General features: G+C 46.6%; 1 protein-coding gene across 6 annotated transcripts in view; it reads left to right on the forward strand.

The window, feature by feature from the left end:
• The window catches only part of RXRA (retinoid X receptor alpha), a 122,371-nt gene that overhangs the window by 39,761 nt on the left and 64,258 nt on the right, over positions 1 to 18,352 (forward strand). For 4 of the 6 annotated variants that reach the window (XR_008328420.1, XM_053373302.1, XM_053373304.1 and 1 more), the window contains exon 2: positions 14,016 to 14,096. The exons of the other annotated variants lie outside the window; for them this stretch is intronic. Coding sequence is in view for 3 of the 4 variants with exons in the window: in XM_053373302.1 (XP_053229277.1) it covers positions 14,016 to 14,096 (81 nt within the window). In the remaining variant the exon portion in view is untranslated. The remainder of the gene's footprint in view (positions 1 to 14,015; positions 14,097 to 18,352) is intronic. 6 annotated transcript variants of the gene reach the window in all.

Genomic DNA, 18,352 nt, shown 5'->3' on the forward strand with positions numbered 1-18,352 from the left:
AGCCTGCATTCTCCTTAGACCGTGAATAAATTGATGTTGGATTTTGTAGCGTACGCAGCAAGGAAAGGATAATCTCATGTGTGATGGAGATGATGGGAGCCAAGTCTTTCAAGGTTGCAAACCAACCGTGCTTTTGTGAACTGTGTCAGCCCTGTCTTCGCATCTAAACAAAATCCTGGATTGACTATGCTTTTAAGGCTCAAGGACGGATCTAATGGGGAACATGGGCAGCTTGATAGGAACCAGCCTGGAAATCTATAAATGGGAGGGTGGAAGTTAACTCATTAACCTAATTAGGAACATAGGAAGTTGCCTTGTATGACATCAGACCATTTGTCCATCTAGCTCAGTATTGTCTGCATGGATTGGCAGGGTTTCAGAGGCTGAGCTGTGCCCTTCAAAATAAAGTTTCTAGTCCTCATGGTTGTAAATAAAAGCATGATTTAAATAAGAAGCTGTCATGCTGAGTCAGGTCATTGGTCCATCTAGCTCAGTGTTATCTGGCAGCAGCTCTCCAAGGGTTCGGGCAGGGTTTTCTCTTAGCTCTATTGATGCAATTTTTCATTTGGATATATCATTTTTTAAAAAGCTCTGCCTGATTACTGGAGAGCACTTTCTTGGGGGAGGGGTACGGAGGTCCTGCATACAGCCCCCAGAGGAATCTGAATGGCTGGGGGCGAAGCATGACATTTATGGAGACCCCCTCCAAAGTAATTTACTGGGTGACAACTCTACTTCTCTGTTGATGCTCCTTTCCATGACCTTTAGCTTGATGCCAGTTGAGCCGCCAACTTCTCTGCACCCTCAAATGAGAGTTGTGCAGCCAGATGCCTTGCTGTGGCGATGTTTGGAGAGTCTATGTAGTGGAGCGCCGGAGTTTCTTTTGCAGTCGATAACCAGCGTGGCTGAGACCCAGTTCTGTCGTGAGCAATGAAGAAGACAGCCTTTCCTCCTCAGTTATTTTTAATGTGTTCAGCATTCATGGGCTCTTCTAAATAATGACAATAGGAGAGAAAGAGGCTGCCGTAAGAGAATAAGACAAGCCTGCTGGACCAGGCCAGTGGCCCATCTAGCCTAGTACACTGTTCATACAGTGACTGTCCAGTTGGCCATTATAGGAAGCCCACAAGCCAGGATCAAAGCACAAGACCAGTCCCCAAACCTGTGGTTTTCAGTACCTGGAATTCAGAAGCATTATTGCTCCTCCTACTCACCTTTTTCTCTAAAAACTGCTCTTAACTTTCTCCGGTGTTTGAAAAACAGCCCTGCCTGCCGCAGAGGAGTCTCCTTGTGCAAGAGCCCACTGCCATCTCAGGTCAAGGCAGGTGGCAACCTGGGAAAGAGACATCTTTAGTGGTGGTGCCCCAGTTACTGATTTGCTTTCCCAAGAAAGGCTGGCTTGGCTCCTTCCTTGCTGAAGGCTTCTGGGATTTCTATCACTGATAGCAGAGCCACTTAAGTAACATAGGCAGAGTCCAGAGGAAAAAGCAACAGATAATGAATGACTGAGGGAAACAGAACAAAACAGCATATAAAGTGAGGCAACAGGAACAGATAGGTTTCTCTTTCTTAGGATAGGCCTCATTCACAGCAGAAACCAAAAATACAGTAAAATATCACACGTTAAAAACTTCCCTGAACACTCTGGGCGGCTTCCAACAAGGATGAAAGATACACTAAAATGTCACATATTAAAAACTTCCCTGAACAGGGCTGCCTTCAGATGTCTTCTGAATGTCAGGTAGTTGTTTATCGCTTTGACATCTGCTGGAAGGGTGTTCCACAGGGTGGGCGCCACTACCGAGAAGGCCCTCTGCCTGGTTCCCTGTAGCTTTGCTTCTCGCAATGAGGGAACCGCCAGAAGGCCCTCGGCGCTGGACCTCAGTGTCCCGGCAGAATGATGGGGGTGGAGACGCTCCTTCAGGTATACTGGACCGAGGCCGTTTAGGGCTTTAAAGGTCAGCACCAACACTTTGAATTGTGCTCGGAAACATACTGGGAGCCAATGTAGGTCTTTCAAGACCGGTGTTATATGGTCTCGGCGGCCGCCCCCAGTCACCAGTCTAGCTGCCGCATTCTGGATTAGTTGTAGTTTCCGAGTCACCTTCAAAGGTAGCCCCACGTAGAGTGCATTGCAGTAGTCCAAGCGGGAGATAACCAGAGCATGCACCACTCTGGCGAGACAGTCCGCAGGCAGATAGGGTCTCAGCCTACGTACCAGATGGAGCTGGTAAACAGCTGCCCTGGACACAGATTTGACCTGTGCCTCCATGGACAGCTGTGAGTCCAAAATGACTCCCAGGCTGCGCACCTGGTCCTTCAGGGGCACAGTTACCCCATTCAGGACCAGGGAATCCTCCACACCTGCCCGTCTCCTGTCCCCCAAAAACAGTAATTCTGTCTTGTCAGGATTCAACCTCAATCTGTTAGCCGCCATCCATCCTCCAACCGCCTCCAGACACTCACACAGGACCTTCACTGCCCTCACTGGTTCTGATTTAAAAGAGAGGTAGAGCTGGGTATCATCCGCATACTGATGAACACCCAGCCCAAGCCTCCTGCGGCTGCATGTAAATGTTGAAAAGCATGGGGGAGAGGACAGAACCCTGAGGCACCCCACAAGTGAGAGCCCAGGGGTCTGAACACTCATCCCCCCCCACTTTCTGAACACGGCCCAGGAGGAAGGAGCGGAACCACTGTATGACAGTGCCCCCAGCTCCCAGCCCCTCAAGACGGTCCAGAAGGATATTATGGTTGATGGTATCAAACGCCGCTGAGAGATCCAGCAGAACTAGGAAACAGCTCTCACCTTTGTCCCTAGCCCGCCGGAGATCATCAACCAGTGCGACCAAGGCAGTTTCAGTCCCATGATGAGGCCTGAATCCCGACTGGAAGGGATCCAAATTGTCCGCTTCTTCCAGGCGTGCCTGGAGTTGTTCGGCAACCGCTCGCTCAATCACCTTGCCCAAGAATGGAAGATTTGAGACTGGGCGATAGTTGGCCACCATGGCCGCATCTAAAGATGGTTTTTTAAGAAGCGGTTTAATAACTGCCTCTTTCAGCGGGTCTGGGAAGGTTCCCTCACGGAGGGAAGCATTCACCACCCCACGAAGCCCATCGCCCAGTCCTTCCCGGCTAGCTTTTATAAGCCAGGATGGGCAAGGATCCAGGAGACAGGTGGTTGGTTTCACTCGTCCAAGCAGCCTGTCCACATCCTCGGAGGTAACAGATTGGAATTGATCCCACTCAACTTGACTAGACAGAACTCTAGCACTCTCCCACCCTGGCCCTGCTCCCACGGTGGAGTCTACTTCTTCCCGAATCTGAGCGATTTTATCTGCAAAAAACTTTGCAAAATCATTGCAGGAGAACATGTGGCCCGAACATGTGGCCCATGTTGCAGGTGGTTCCGCTAAATTGTGAACCACCTGAAAAAGTCTCCTGCTGCTGTTTTCTGCAGATGCAATAGAGGCGGTGAAGAAATTCTTCTTCGCCATCGCTATCGCCACTTGGTAGGCTCGACGTTGAGCTCTAACCTGTGTCCAGTCAGATTCGGAATGAGTTATCCGCCACCGGCGCTCTAGCCGTCTCAACGATTGTTTCATTGCCCTCAGATCCGTGGAAAACCACACGGCTGTCCGGGCTCCATGCAATCAGAGAGGGCGCTTCGAAGCCAAACAGTCAATAGCCCTGGTTAACTCCACATTCCAGCGGGCCACCAGGGAATCAGCTGAAAGGCCAACAACATGGGATAAAGCATCCCCTACCACTCTCTGGAAATCATTTGGATCCATTAAGTGGCGGGGGCGGACCATCCGAATTGGTCCCACCTCCCTGCAGAGGGGATGGGTCGCAGAGAAGTCCAGTTGCACCAGGAAGTGATCTGACCATGGCACTTCTTTCGTTCGCTTTTACTTAGTGTCAGATCACCAACATCCATAGAGGTAAACACCAGGTCCAAGGCATGTCCGCGGCTATGGGTTGGGCCAGACTTATTCAGGGACAGCCCCATGGAGGACATGCTTTCCACGAAGTCCCGAGCGGCCCCTTGTAAGGTCGTGTCGGCATGGATGTTAAAATCCCCTAGGACAACCAAGCTAGGTGTCTCCAGGAGAACATCCGCCACAACCTGAAGCAGCTCGGGCAGGGAATCCTTGGTGCAGCGGGGAGGTCGGTACACCAAAAGGAATCCTGTACTGCCCCTATTGCCCAACTTCCAGAACATGCACTCGGAAAACTGGGTCTTCCCAATAGGACGCCTGGTGCAAACAGTAAGAGATTACTCTCCCAAGAGAGGCCTGCTTGGCTTCTTCTTCACTTAAGACTTCTGGGGCTTATTTCGGGGATGGCCAATCCAGAGTCCTCTGGTTGCGTGCCAGCCTCTGGGACTGCTGTTGCATGTTGCGTGTGTGTTTGTGCATCTCTTCATAGCGTGAAGAAAGCACTAGATATGAATGGACAAATATGTCAGGTTCACATCCTCATATTTCCATTCTTTAAGTACCACTCTCAATATTTCTGCTGCAGTTTGCCATTTACCGCTCAAAAATTTGGCAGCGTTTTGCCCACAGTGTTAGCAGAGCACCCCTTTTCTCTAAACTCAGAAGTGCCAGACTCTGCATCCTTTTCCTCAAAGTTGCCCTTTTCTTTTTTCTTTTTTTATAAAATTTTTATTGATTTTCCAACATATATTATAAGATATTACAAATAACAATACAAAAACAAACAAACATATAAACATGTATAATTTCATAACCTTTTTTCCTTATACCCAATTTCGACGACTTCCCCATGCCTCCCTTTTCTGCATCCCTGTTTTAAACTTTTTCAGCAACCCCTGATCTAAATTACTTATAATTCCCTTTCTTTAACCTTTTTTCTCTTATCCAATCATTTATCGCTGCAAATCTGCTTTACCTTACCCATGACATTTTAACACTCAATAATTTTACAACAGTTTTTAAGATAAAATTTAAATTTCTTCCAAAGTTGCCCTTTTCAGACCCTTTCCCTAAGGTAAAGGTAAAGGGACCCCTGACCATTAGGTCCAGTCGTGACCGACTCTGGGGTTGCGGCGCTCATCTCGCTTTATTGGCCAAGGGAGCCGGTGTACAGCTTCTGGGTCATGTGGCCAGCATGACTAAGCCGCTTCTGGCGAACCAGAGCAGTGCACGGAAATGCCGTTTACCTTCCCACCAGAGCAGTACCTATTTATCTACTTGCACTTTGACGTGCTTTCGAATTGCTAGGTTGGCAGGAGCTGGGACCGAGGAACGGGAGCTCACCCTGTTGCGGGGATTCGAACCGCCAACCTTCTGATCGGCAAGCCCTAGGCTCTGTGGTTTAACCCACAGCACCACCCGCATCCCTTTCCCTACTTCCTTGTTATTCCTTTTAGAGGTGTGGTGACTTTTCACAGTATGTAGTTATCCTGTAGATTTGTAGAAAGGTGTTCTAGAATCCTAGAATTGTAGTGCTGTGTAGTCCATTCTCCTGCAGTTTTATTCTCAGTTCCTTTTCCTGAGCTTCCTCCTGGTTAGGAGATCTTCTCTACGTCCTATTAAATTTTTTCTCCATTAATGTCTCAACTTCAGCTGTGCATTGCTCTGTCATTTTTATGAGAGCTTTGCAGTATTTATGCAAGGGGGGGGGATAAACTCTGTGGGCTGCTCTCGTGCGTTCAGGAGGCCCCCTCCCCCACTTCCCATCCGTTTCCTCTTCTATCTCCTGTTTAATTTTTTATCTTCTTTTCCTCTCCTCCCCCACCCTAGATCGGGAAGGAAACTAGAAGCTTGGCTCTCTTGCCAGATGGCCTGAATGAAGTCTTTGCCTCTGTAATACTTCACCGGGAAGAAATTGCAGCCCATTAACTTGGATGGGTTTTGAAAGAGAATTGGAGAAGTTTGTGGGGTAAAAGGCTGTGTCGGTGGCTACTAGCCACAATGGCTGTGCTGTGTGTCCGTGGTCAGAGGCAGTGATTCTTCTGAATACCGGTTGCTGGAAACTGCAAGAGGGGGGAGAGAGTGTTCTTGCATTCGAGTCCTGCTATAGCAGGCTTCCCATAAACATCTGGCTGGCCACTGTGAGAACAGGATTCTGGCTTAAATGGGCCTCTGGCCTGATCCAGGAGGGCTCTTCTTATGACTACCATTGTAGTAAGCAGTAATTCTGTGGGTACAGGAGTGTATCCCATTGATCTGAATTAGTTGCATTCCTACCAATGATTAGCACAATTCTATGAATGAGTTTTATTCCTAACAGTGTGTTGTTCCTTTATGCCTGTGACAGCAACGCCATATCCATTTGGTCCTAGAAGTAGCCCACCCTGATTTCCTGGAATTGCAAGTGGGAAGAATGTTCTTGGTGCCCCAGAAGCATCTGGTTGGCCACTGGGAGGACAGGATTTTGGATTAGATGGGTCATTGGCCTGATGAAGCAGCGTTCTTCTGATGCTCTTATTCCTCTTGGAAAGGGCTTTCCATGTTTCATCTTTCCCCACCTCTGTATTACTGTGACTTGTGAAATGGCACATGCCAAAACTCCCTTTCTAATACTATTTTTAAATGGAGTAAGTGGGTCAATTACCCTTTGTAGAATTAGGCAAGTAGGGTAAAAGACTGTGACTCTGTGGTTTCCAGGCAAAAAGTCTGGTGTCCAATCCATGGTATCCAGGCAGGACTGGGAACGTATTCCATCTGAAAACCCAAAGAGCTGCTGCCAGTCAGTGCCAGTAATACTGAGCTAAATAGTCCAATGATCTTGATGTGGCAGAGGACAGCTTCCAATGTTTCTAGTTAATTCTTTCCTCCGTTCAAAACTATGAGGACTAGAATCTCATTTGATTTCACCGGGAAGGTCAATAGCTCAGTGATGGAGCACCTGCTTTGCATGCAGAAGGTTCCAGCTTTAATCCCCAGCAGCATCTCCAGGTAAATCTGAGAATGATTATCTGCCTGGAACCCTGGAGAGCCACTGCTGCTAGCCAGTGTAGGCAATTCTGAACTAAATAGACCCATGATCTGATTAGGCAGAAGGCTGCCTCCTAGGTTCCTTTTTCTAGATCAGTAGCTTCCAAAGTGGGTGGTACCCCCCCTTGAGGACAGTGGGATTACATAGGGGTAATCTAAGAGGCAAGGGGGAGGCAGGGGGTCTTGGGAGGGAGTGATTTAAGATTCCTGCTAAATGACTTCCAACCAGATATTGGGAAGGTGTTATACCTTCACCAGGCAGACCCATCAGTCACATTAAGATTTTACTGAACAGTGAAGGCATCAATAAATGTAGCATCTAAGACTCTTGCTAAATGACTATCAGACTGTGAAAAGCTGGTACCAATGGATCAAGTCCACCAGTTTTGTTGAATTCATTCAGCTAAATACTTTTAATTGGATTTTGAACTCATGTGCTATTTATTGATACTGTTTTGAATTTTGTTGTGTTACAATCTTAGTAGGTCCTGCAAATCTCTTTTCTTAATAATGTTTTTTTGTAGGGTAGAGGGGGGCTGGGAATGAGTTTCTGGAGTCAAGGGAGGGGGGGCGGTCCAAACAAGTTTTTTTTGGGGGGGGGCCGCACTGCTCTAGATGGAGACATGGTCTTCTCCACCAAGAAACTGTTCCTGATAACATCGTGCATCCATACAATGTTCTTCCCAGTGCAAGCCCAAACCCTTTCCAGATCTTTCAAGTTTTACATTTACCTCTATGTTCCCCCCACCCACCCCGAAGGCACAGGGCAGAAAACAACCTTTCAGAAACAAGTCACAACTAGTGGAATTGCAAATTTAGAAGATATCACATTACACTGTATTTTGCTTCTTCCTTTTCTGTTGTTCATCTAAGGAGAAGGCGAGATTAATCACCTATTCAGCAACCCTCAGCTGAGATTGACTGGCTCTATGTAAGAGCAATTATCGGGGGGGGGGGGGGGAAACAAAGCAGGAAAAAGCTTCTCAAAAATATATGTAGAACACCAGACCTGCGTTGGTGCAAGGATTTTAAAAGGAAATTAAATCTTATTTGGGGGGCAAGCGGTGATCACTTTCTGGGAGACAATATGGGTGAGGGGAAGAAGTTGTTATAATCGATCCTTGCAGAGTATTTATTCAAAGCAGTTCCTGAGTTACAGGCCTTCCAAGGAACATAAAGTAAGATTCTAATCCTCTGAACAAGGGGCTGAATTAAATAGGACCGTAGGAAGCTGCCTTCTCTGGGGTCCATCTAGCTCAGCAGCGCCGGCCCTCCCCTGAGGCAGACTGAGGCAGCCACCTTGGGCGGCGGAATCCCGCGGGGCAACTGCTTCCAGAGAGATCTTGCAGAACGCTCATGTGACCCTGGGAAGCGAGGCTTGTGGAGTGGAGAGGCACCTTTTCATTTTGCCTCAGGGATGAGGCGCTCCTGTAGCTCAGCACTGTCTACACTGGCTGGCAGCAGCAGCTCTCCACGGTTTTAAGCAGGAGGCTGTTGCCAGCAACTGAGCCTGGACTCTTCTGCATGCAAGGCAGATGCTCTGCTGCTGAGTTGCAGGCCTTTCTTGGTGTGAATGTGCTCCTGAATGCACAAGCCCTCACAAGTGTGTTGCCTGTGTGCCTGTAGCTTCAGGTAAGCACAGTGGAGCCATCCACCTCAAGAAACATTATCTCTTTCTTTTTGTCCTCGCCTATCAATATCCCATGAGCATATTAAACATTTAAACCCAAATGAACTCTGCTGTTGTTGAGGTATGGGCGCCTGCACGTAGAGGGGGGGTGGGTGACGAGCTCAGTTTCAGTTTAAGTATCCCCCCCTTTATAATGCAGCTGTGTCAATTGGAAAAATGACACTGGTGTTTAAAATGCTGTTCCGTAGTCCTCTTTAATTAAGGAAACGGCATAATACCAATCTGCTCTCATTAATGAATTTTTAACAGTCAAAAGGAGCCATGAGTGACATCCAGTCAGGTGTGGACTTGGTGGTGTGTTTTGCACAGCATTCGAACGATTTCGACTCTGTTAGATGTCAGAATGAAAAAAAACTGTCTTTAGGGTCACTTTCTTTTATTTTTTATCTTTCTTTTACTTTGTTTTGCAAGATTCATATGCAACTCTGTTGTACTGAAACCTCTAAGCTATTTTCAAGTCTAAAAATATGAAAGAAAGAAAGGATGTCAACTCATGTTAATGATAAGAGCAATCCCCTATTGAGAACAGCATGCTGGACTGGATGGGCCCCCTTTGGTCTGATCCAGCAGCCAAGCTCCCCTTATGTTCATTGGAAGACCTGCTGGTCTTATACCAAGTCAGGCTATTGGGTAGTTAGAACTTCTCCATTAGCAGGACATCTACCCAAGATTTCTAGCATGTGCATATAAAATCGTAAGAAGAGCTTGCTGGATCAGACCAGTTCACCCTTTAGCCCAGCATCCTGTTCTCACAGGTGCCTGTTGAGCAGAACCTAAACACAACAGTAGCGCTCTCCCTGATTAAATATTAAATTCACAAAAGCATCAATTTGCAGTTAGAGCATTAAGAATGTGAGAAGAGCATGCTGGATCAGGCCAAGGGCCCATCTAGTCCCAACAGCCTGTTCCCCCAGTAGCCAGCCAGATGCCCCCAATGGAAAGTGCCTAGGCAGGATCCAAGCACAAGAGCCCTTTCCCCTCCTGCGACTTCCAGCGACTGGCATTCAGAAGCATTGCCACCTCCAACTGTGCAGCCAGAGCATAGCCATCAAGGCTAGTAGCCATCAACAGCCTTCCCCTCCCCTCCATGAATTTGTCTAAACCTCTTTTAAAGGATCCTGCAAGAGTGAGTTCCATAGTTTAACTCTGCAGTGCATGAAGAAGGACTTCCTTCATTCAAGTTTCGCCAGATGTTCGTAGGTTATAGTGCTATCAGAAAGGAAGAAAAGCTTTTCTCTGTTAAGATCCTGGACCACAAGTTTGGCCAGAGAGGTTCTCAGAGTAAACGTGTTAGCTGGGATGGCCACAAAACCTGGACTCACTGCTCACACTGCTCACCTTAGACCTCCACGTGACCTTAGACCCCTAACCTTCTTTTAAAGCTGTTTACGTTGGTTCCCATTGCTGTACCCCATGGCAGCCAGTTCCGCTGTTTAACAATATGCTATGCGAAGAAGGACTTCCTTTTCTCCACCCTGAATCTCCCTGCTGTCCAGCTTCATTGGAAATCCTTTGTGAAGCTGGTGGAGCTCAAAAACCCGAGGAGAGAAAAGGGGGCCTAAACTGAGCTCTGTGCAAGGCAGTGAGTGGTAGGAAGCTGCTAACTTGGCAACTAAGCCGGAGATACAATTACTCGAGCTGAAGTAATTATGTCGACGTATCCTGCGGTAACCCTATCTCCCAACTAGGGCTTAGTGACAGACGGGGCCAGCAGGAACGGCGCGTTGGAGAGCCTTAACGAAATGGCACATGGAGCACTCGCAGACCGTGGGATTCGGAGCTGCTCCTAGAATCATAGAATTGTAAAGTTGGAAGGACCCCCAAGGGCCAGTTAGTCCAGCCCCCTGCAATGCAGGAATCACAGCTAAGGAATCCCTGGCAGGTGGCCATCCAACCTCTGTTTAAGAATCCCCAACAAAGGATTGCCTACCACCTTCCCAGGGAGTCTGTTCCACGGTCACTTCCTTAATGTCAGAAAGTTCTGGCTGTGTTCTACTGCTGGAGGCAGTGTGCATCTGAACACCAGTTGCTAGGAATCCCAGGTGGCGAGAATGCTGCTGAGCTCAGGTCCTGCTTGGATACTTCCCATTGGGGCATCTGGTTGGCCACTGTGAGGGCAGGATCCTAGCCTTGATGGACCACTGGGCAACTACTGGTGTTTTCAGGCAAGTGGGCATGCTCTTAACTATGGCCGTGGCAAGATCTCATCTCATTGTTAATAATATTTATTTATATATTGCATTTACATCCTGCCTTTCCTGCAAGGAGCTCCAACAGCTACACCACCCAGTCTTGGACGGATGCTGTTTGCCTTGGCTGCTCAGCTGTTCCATGTTAGAGGCTGTGCCAATCAATTGGCGCTTTTTCTGCCCCCACTCCCCACCTGCTTTTCCTCAGAGCAAATAAATGTGATTAACCGGCTAATTAGGATATATTTTCTGCTTGGGCCCCTCCCTTTCCTCCTTCCTTAGAGAGGAGGGTGGCTGTCTGCAAATAGCTAGCTCAGAACCATCTCTCCTAATAGGGCTGTCACAACAGACCCGAGATGCATCCAACACAGCTGTGTTGCAATTTCCTAGCAGACATGCTCTGTGGGGAATGAAGATAAGTAGCAATGCCCAGTTGTAGGGATCCCCCATTCTTTTTCTTTTTAAATGATGCACAGGATAAATAATTTTGTCAGGTCAAACTTAGGAGAGTAGGAACATGCAAGATCACATTATGCGCCCACTCAGCCACATCAATCAGCTGAACTGTCACTGTTGAAGGTACCATCACATCAGACCCATTCCACATTTTTTAGAACTCAAATATTTTAGCACAACTGTACCTATATACTTTGGAACTCCCCTCCTAGTGACATCAGTAGTATTTGAAATTCCCTGGGTGCCAGGCACGTGTTGGGACTGCGAATGGTCCACTTGTGACCAGATGGAGATGCCCTGTTGTTGGCTTGGCGGCTGACATCACCACCTGTCTGTTGTGGAGAATGTCAAGAGTCTTCACATGCGCCATGCTCCTTGCTGTTTCTCACCTCCCTCCTTGGGGAAGGGATGCGCAAGCACTCATTCTCCCCCTCTTCCACTCCCTCTTAACTCCATAGCAGCGCAAGGGCATATCTCTCTGCACTTGAATCCTTGCTTGTGAGTCACACATGCAGCCCCCTCTCCAGTGTGCACAGGAAGGAAGCCCCCCATGCTCCAACAACAAAGCTCACCTCCCCAGGTAGCCATGTGGAGGGTCACGCGGCAGGACTCCTTTCCCAGCCAGAGCAAATATGTGCCTGGTGTGAGAGGAGAGACAGTGGCCCAGACCTTGCCCCCCACCCCCCATTGCCAGAGCTGCCACCAGTTTCCCAGGGGCAGCTGTGGGTGAGCCCGGTTCCTGCACATGTGGCCAGGGCACGGTTGGTTGTGGCTGCACACAGCAAGCAGCAGGAGGGGACAATGTGCAAGTGTTTAAAGGCTGGTGGAGGTGATGCCTCCAGAACTGGGAAGGCGAGTCAGCTGAAGATTGAGGCAAGCACAGGCAGCAGCAGCAGGAGGAGGTGGCGACACACAGTTCAGAGTTGTTTCCAGGTGCATTGGAGGAACGACGCCAGGAGGGGAGCTTCCTGGCTTCTGCTGCAGGTTTGGCTCGGTTCCCCCTCCCTCTGGCCCGTTTAATTCTAGTCAGTCCTGGATTAAACCCTGTGGAGGCCCCTAGACAGTCGAAACCATGGGGGCTTCCCTCATGCATGTGCTCTAGTGGGAAAACATTGAACTAAGAGAGCTTGATTGCAATTTTCTTTCAATATCCAATCAATATTATATTGATCTTTTGCCTTGAAGCCCCTAAAAGGCATGGCCTACTCTACCTATTTGGTAATTCGACACTGAATTTTTTCGTGTGGGTGCCACCCCACACACCCTTTCCCTTCCTCCTGGAGGAAGAGCTGCTTCTTCCCAATTCTCTGAGGCCTTCTCTCCCTCCTTTCCTCTTGCCCAGCCACTCCCAGCTGGCCTGAAAACTTGGCTGCGGCTGCAGGGAGTGACGGGGTGGGTGGGCATGGCTTCAACCAAGGAAGGAGAGTGGGAGCCATGCGGGCACATGGGGGGACAGATCCCAGACCTGGGACCTCGCCAATGAGGGGACAGTGGGGGGGGGGAAAGGCCAGGGAAGTGGCTGTGCAGTGGTGACAGCAAGGCAGGTGCACAGCAGTGACACCTCTCCCTCTCCCAGAGCAAGAAAGGAAATGAAGTAAGTTTCTCGCAGACACTTCTCTCCTTCTCAGTCCTGTGAGCAGAGAAGTCCTTGCAGCTTCCCCTGTAGCTGCAGAACTGGGCAGCCCGCTTCGGACCCATTGACTCTGAAGGAAACTCTGCTGAGTTTCAGCTGGGTTGGCTCAGTGTGCGCAGGATGGCTTGTCAGCCGCATCCTTCCTTCCAGCTTTGTGTGTGTGGCCCCGCTCCTCCAATCCACACTTGGCTGCACGAGGGGGACCTGGGTGCAGATGACACGGGTGGGAAGCATTTCACAAAGCAGCTCGGAGGTTTTTGTGAGCAAGTCAGGTGTCATCTTTGTTTTAGCCTTGGGTTAGGCTCAGTAGTCGCCAATTTTCATATTTGGATTTGTGGGTGGCAAGTGATGAAAATTCCATCTTGTATGGGTATGTGAAAAATAAAACATATTTCCCCCCTCATCACCATCATCGTCCATAGTTAATACTATTTCCACTTTTGCTGTGTGTGTTTTTCCTTCTTGCATACTGGGACAAGTGAATTGTTGAAAGAGCAAGCTACAGTCAAGCAATGTAGCTGAGATAATAGAATCGTAGAATTGTAGCGTTGGAAGGGACCCTGAGGGTCATCTAGTGAACATACTAGTGAATAGATATTTTGCTGTGGCTACCGTAATGCAGGTTTAAGGTGCCATTTGGCTCCGAGCTTATATATCTGGAGTTTCTAACACTGGACATCAGGGAGACAACTTCACTTTTTTTTTTAATGACCTGTTAAAAACATTCTAAAAACATCAATGCAAGTTAAATCTGTTTTTAGTCTTCTGTTATTTGGAAATCTTAATTCTTTTTGGTAACTTTTATGGTTTTAACTGTTTTGCAAACTGCTTTGAGGTTGTTGTTTTTACAACTGGCATGCAGAGATAGACTGCCTCTGGGCATAGGGGTTTCATTCTCAGCTATCACAATTGAATCAGACCCAAAGCCCATGGTGCACACAAGAAAGCTTTGGTTATTAAGCCCAGTGTGCTGCTGAGCCTAGGTCAGGGGGAAAGCCAGGATCACACCTATTAACTAGCACCATGTGGGGGGGGGGGCGTGAAATGCATCTCTTAATCCTCTCCTGTTCTTTTCCTAGCCTCCCCAGCGCCCTCAGATCCATCAGCCATTCTGCAACGCCGCTGGCAAGCCTTGGCTCAGCAAACAGTCCATCAGGAGAGTGAGTTATCCTCACCCTGTGCCCTCCTTGCCATTATGTCTGGAAATATTAACACCACAAATCATGCCACCACGTGGCTTTTTTTGTACTTAGTGTATCAGCCCTTTCTGACGTTCCCAAGAGAGAGAAAGGCAATCTTCTCCCTTCTCAAGAGATCCTGCCCTGTGGCTTAAGGGTGGAGTCAGGCCCAGAGTTAGTCCAAATCAGAGCAGATTGATTGAAAACAAAGGACATGACCAACTTCAATCTGTTGATTCTTTGAGCAGTTCTTAGCTGGTTGTCAACCTTTAGGCTGCTTGGCTAGCTTTGAGATGTAGGGAGTTCCCCATACAGAAGACAGAGGTGTTTGTTTGGGGTGGGGGATTAAAGGGGGGAGAATCTGACAATTTTGACTTTTCTTCATTTTGCATTTTTCTGTTTTCCACATTTCCGTACCATTTTTTAAAAAAATCCTCATGAAAATTCACCAGCGATTTAGTGCAAATGTTTCTTAATAGATCCATGTTTATGTGCCATTTTGCCTTAAATACACCTCATTGCAAACCAATTTTCCCCTAACATAATGTGATTTTTGCATGCTATTTTCCAACAAATATATACATTTTAATGCACCACAGTATGTGGATCTTGCATGTTTCTTGACTGGAGAAATGCATTGCAAAATTCAGAGGGGAGTGTAGTTCTGAGGGAAGGCTGGGCTTGGTTTTTCTTTCCAAAAGCACCTTTTAAGACTTCTGGAAAGAGAATTGCAGATGAATGAAGTACCAGCAAAAGCCAGTGTGGCAAAAGAAACTGTAGGTGCCTGAGTTTTTCTCCATCCTTCTGAGCTTGAACCTTGAACTTTTTTTGAAAGCAGAATACTTTTGAGCTTTGGTTCCATTTGCTGGGCCTGAAATGAGACAATAGTTTCCGATTTTCACGTAGGGATTAATTAATTCAGCCACCCGGAGATGATTCTTTTCATCTCCAAATTGGTGGTGTGGTAAATGGGTGCTGGGCTTAGTTTTCATGATTTTAAGCTCTAATTGAATTGTCACAGAGGGTACACTTTTTGCATTTTTTTGCCCTCTAACCATACCTTCCACAAACCCTATGTACCAATCAACTTGGGCTAACCCTCCTGCATCCAGCAAACTGGCTGATTAAAACTATTGCCATCATAAAGTCAGTCATAAGCTCCTGCAATAACTATTTTGTAGTCCAAACAATAATGCAAATTTCTTTTTCTATAGTTGCTAGCTAGCAGCTGATTGGTGGCCCTGGATACCAGATATATTTATTTATTATTCTGACACACACACACTCTCTCTCTCCCTCTTTTTCTCCCTCCCCCTTTTTTGTGTGTATGTGTTTTAAGCAAGGAACAATAAAAACTGGAAGGGGGGCTGAGATTCCTGCACTTCAGGGGGTTGGGCTAGATGACCCTTGGGGGTCCCTTCCAAATCTCATAGAGTGTATGATTCTATGAAATCATGGAGAGCTGATGCCAGTCAGTGTAGACAATACTGAGGAGGTGAAATTGAGTTAGAGGAGTATTGAACCAGAAAGTATTTGGAGAATGGAGAATATTTAAGGATTATATAAGATCATATTGTACCAATCACACCATATCAGCAGAACTTGAGTGATACTTGTAAACACAACAAATACCGTTTGTGGAGTGGGAACAATATTAAAGAATATAAAACGGTGCAGAAAAAACAATGATAGTATAAACAGTACAATGAGAATAATTGGAAGACTCGTTTTGTTAGAAGTCTTTTTTATTTAAGTGTTTAATTAATTATTAATTAGGAAGATTATTATTTTTTATGTACGTAAATTTGCTTTTTCTTCTTTCTTTTTTCTGTATTTTCTTGTTTTTTCATTAATTTTCTTTTTGTAGTATGAGATTGTAAATTCTTTGTATAAGTATGTAATTTAAATTAGTAAAGATTATTAAAAAAAGAAAGAAAAGAAATTTGGAGCGGTGGTGGTCGACCTTGTCGTTCACCTTAGGCAACAAAAAGTTTTGGATCAGCTTTGCATCTGAGTTCTGAGAAGCCAACAGTACTGGTGATCAGGGACATGAAGAAAAGGGGTAACCATGGGAACAAACGATGCACAGGCTGATGTTCTGAGGTAAAACACAATTTCTTCATTTTTTGAAAAGCTATTGCACAGAAGAATGCCTCTTGAATTCTCCTCAGGAAAGGTTGTTGTTGTGTGTGTTTTGTATACTTGCAGAGCAAGGTATGCGTACATACTCCTCTCTAGGGTTCCTGAGGTAATTTAGAAATATTTCAAATAAGTGAAAAATAAAAACCAGCAAATATGGATAAATAGATAGTTAAAGAAAAAATTAAGAAGGCCACAGCCTATTCAACAAAAAGGAGCATGGGAACAAGGTAAATGACCTTATATACTGAAATGTGAAAACTTCTTACTGAGGAAAAGTCCATCTAGCACAGTAATGTTGACAGTGACAGGGGTATATTGCCCTTCCTTACCTGGAGATGCCGCTGGGGATTGACGCTCCGTCCTCCGCATTAAAGATAGCTGTTCTATCACTAAGCCACTGCCCTTCCCCTAAAAAAATAAAGTGAGATTCTAGTCCTCATTGCTTTAAGCAAGGGGCTGGATTGAACCTGGAAACTTCTGTACACCAAACAGATGCTCAAATGTTGAGCTAAGGTCTCTCTCCTGCCCCAGATCTCTCTGATCCTATATTCCTTCTCCATTGTCTGTTAGGAAGAGTTTTGCTGCGTTCAGCCATAAACACATTAGCATGAGGCTAATGGATCAGGCCAATGGACTATCTAGGCCAGTCTCCTGTGCTCACAGTGGCCACCCAGAAGCCCATTATGGGAAACCCACAAGCAGGATTTAAGCACAACAGCAACTCCCCCCGCAACTGGTATTCAAAAGCAACCACGGAGGCAATGCATAGCCATCGTGGCTAGTAGCCATTGATACCCCTCTCCCTCATGAATTTGTCCAATCCTCTTTTAAAGCTGTCCAAGATGGCCGCCATTACTGTCTCCCGTGGAAAGGAGTTCCATAGTTTACAATGCAGGAAGAAGGAACTTTTTATCTTGTCTCATATCATCCGACATTCAGCTTCCTATGATGTCCACAGATTCCAGTCTTATGAGGGTGGGGCATTTTTCTCCATCTACTTTCTCCAAGCCATGCATCATTTTATAACCTTTAGCCCTTGCTTTGCAGTAGGAAGGCTATATCCTAAGCAGTCCCTGCCCTCCACTGTCCCATCAGGCTTTTGCCATCTCTTTCTGGAGGACACAAAAGCCTTGGGACACGCAGGCCTCAGTTGGTTAGGCTCCAGCCCTGCCACAGCCTTGTTGCTGTGGGAACTGCAATGAGGTCGTTTAGCTGAATAATGCACACAGAACTTGTGATTATGGGTGGTGATGAGGTGACCGTAAAGGCGAAAAAGAGAATGGAGCCTTCCTGGGTTGGTTTGTTTGTTTCTTTTTCTCAGGTAGTTTCACTGTTGTTTTTAAAAGGCAGACTTCTGGCAGAATTTTAGAGCTGGAAGGCACCCTGAGGAATCACAGCTAATCACTGTTGCTCAACGTTTGCCAAGTTTTCACTTGTGGATAATGTTTAATTAAATATTCTTTATAAATTCCCCATTTTTTTTATACCTTTGAGTTGGCTGTCTCCTAATTGTCTCTTGTCAATTTTGCTAATTTGAGATATTCAAACAATTTCTCCTGCCATTCTTCTTTTGATGGTATCATTTCGCCTTTCCATTTTTTGGCAACCGGTATTCTCGCTGCTATTGCAGCGTATGAGAATATTATTCTCTTTTCCTTAGGCAGGAAAAAATGGCGGAGAAAGTGATTTTAAGTAAACCCTAGGAAGAACTTTCTGATGGCAGGAGCTGTTCAACAGCAGAATGAACAACTTCGGAAGGTGGTGGACTCTCTTTCATTGGAGATTTTTAAGCAGAGCAGAGGTTGGATGGCCACCTGTCAGGGATGCTTTAGCTGGGATTTCTGCATTGTAAGTGGTTGAGCTAGATGATCCTTGGGTTCCTTTCCAGCTCTACCGTTCTATGTTTCTTTCTGGTTGGCCACAGTGTCCCCGGATTCATTGAAAAAAATCTGGTAACCTTAATTTTGCGTAAAAACGTGTGTTGAGTGGGTGGGGAGCATGGCAGCTCATAGCTCACCCATTAAACAGGTAGATTGATGGATTACATTACTTCCATTGCCCTTCAGCCCCTCGGGACTTCTAGGGTGATTCAGAAA

This window comes from Podarcis raffonei, chromosome Z, assembly GCF_027172205.1.
Source record: "Podarcis raffonei isolate rPodRaf1 chromosome Z, rPodRaf1.pri, whole genome shotgun sequence".
NCBI classification, from domain to species: Eukaryota; Metazoa; Chordata; class Lepidosauria; order Squamata; family Lacertidae; genus Podarcis; species Podarcis raffonei.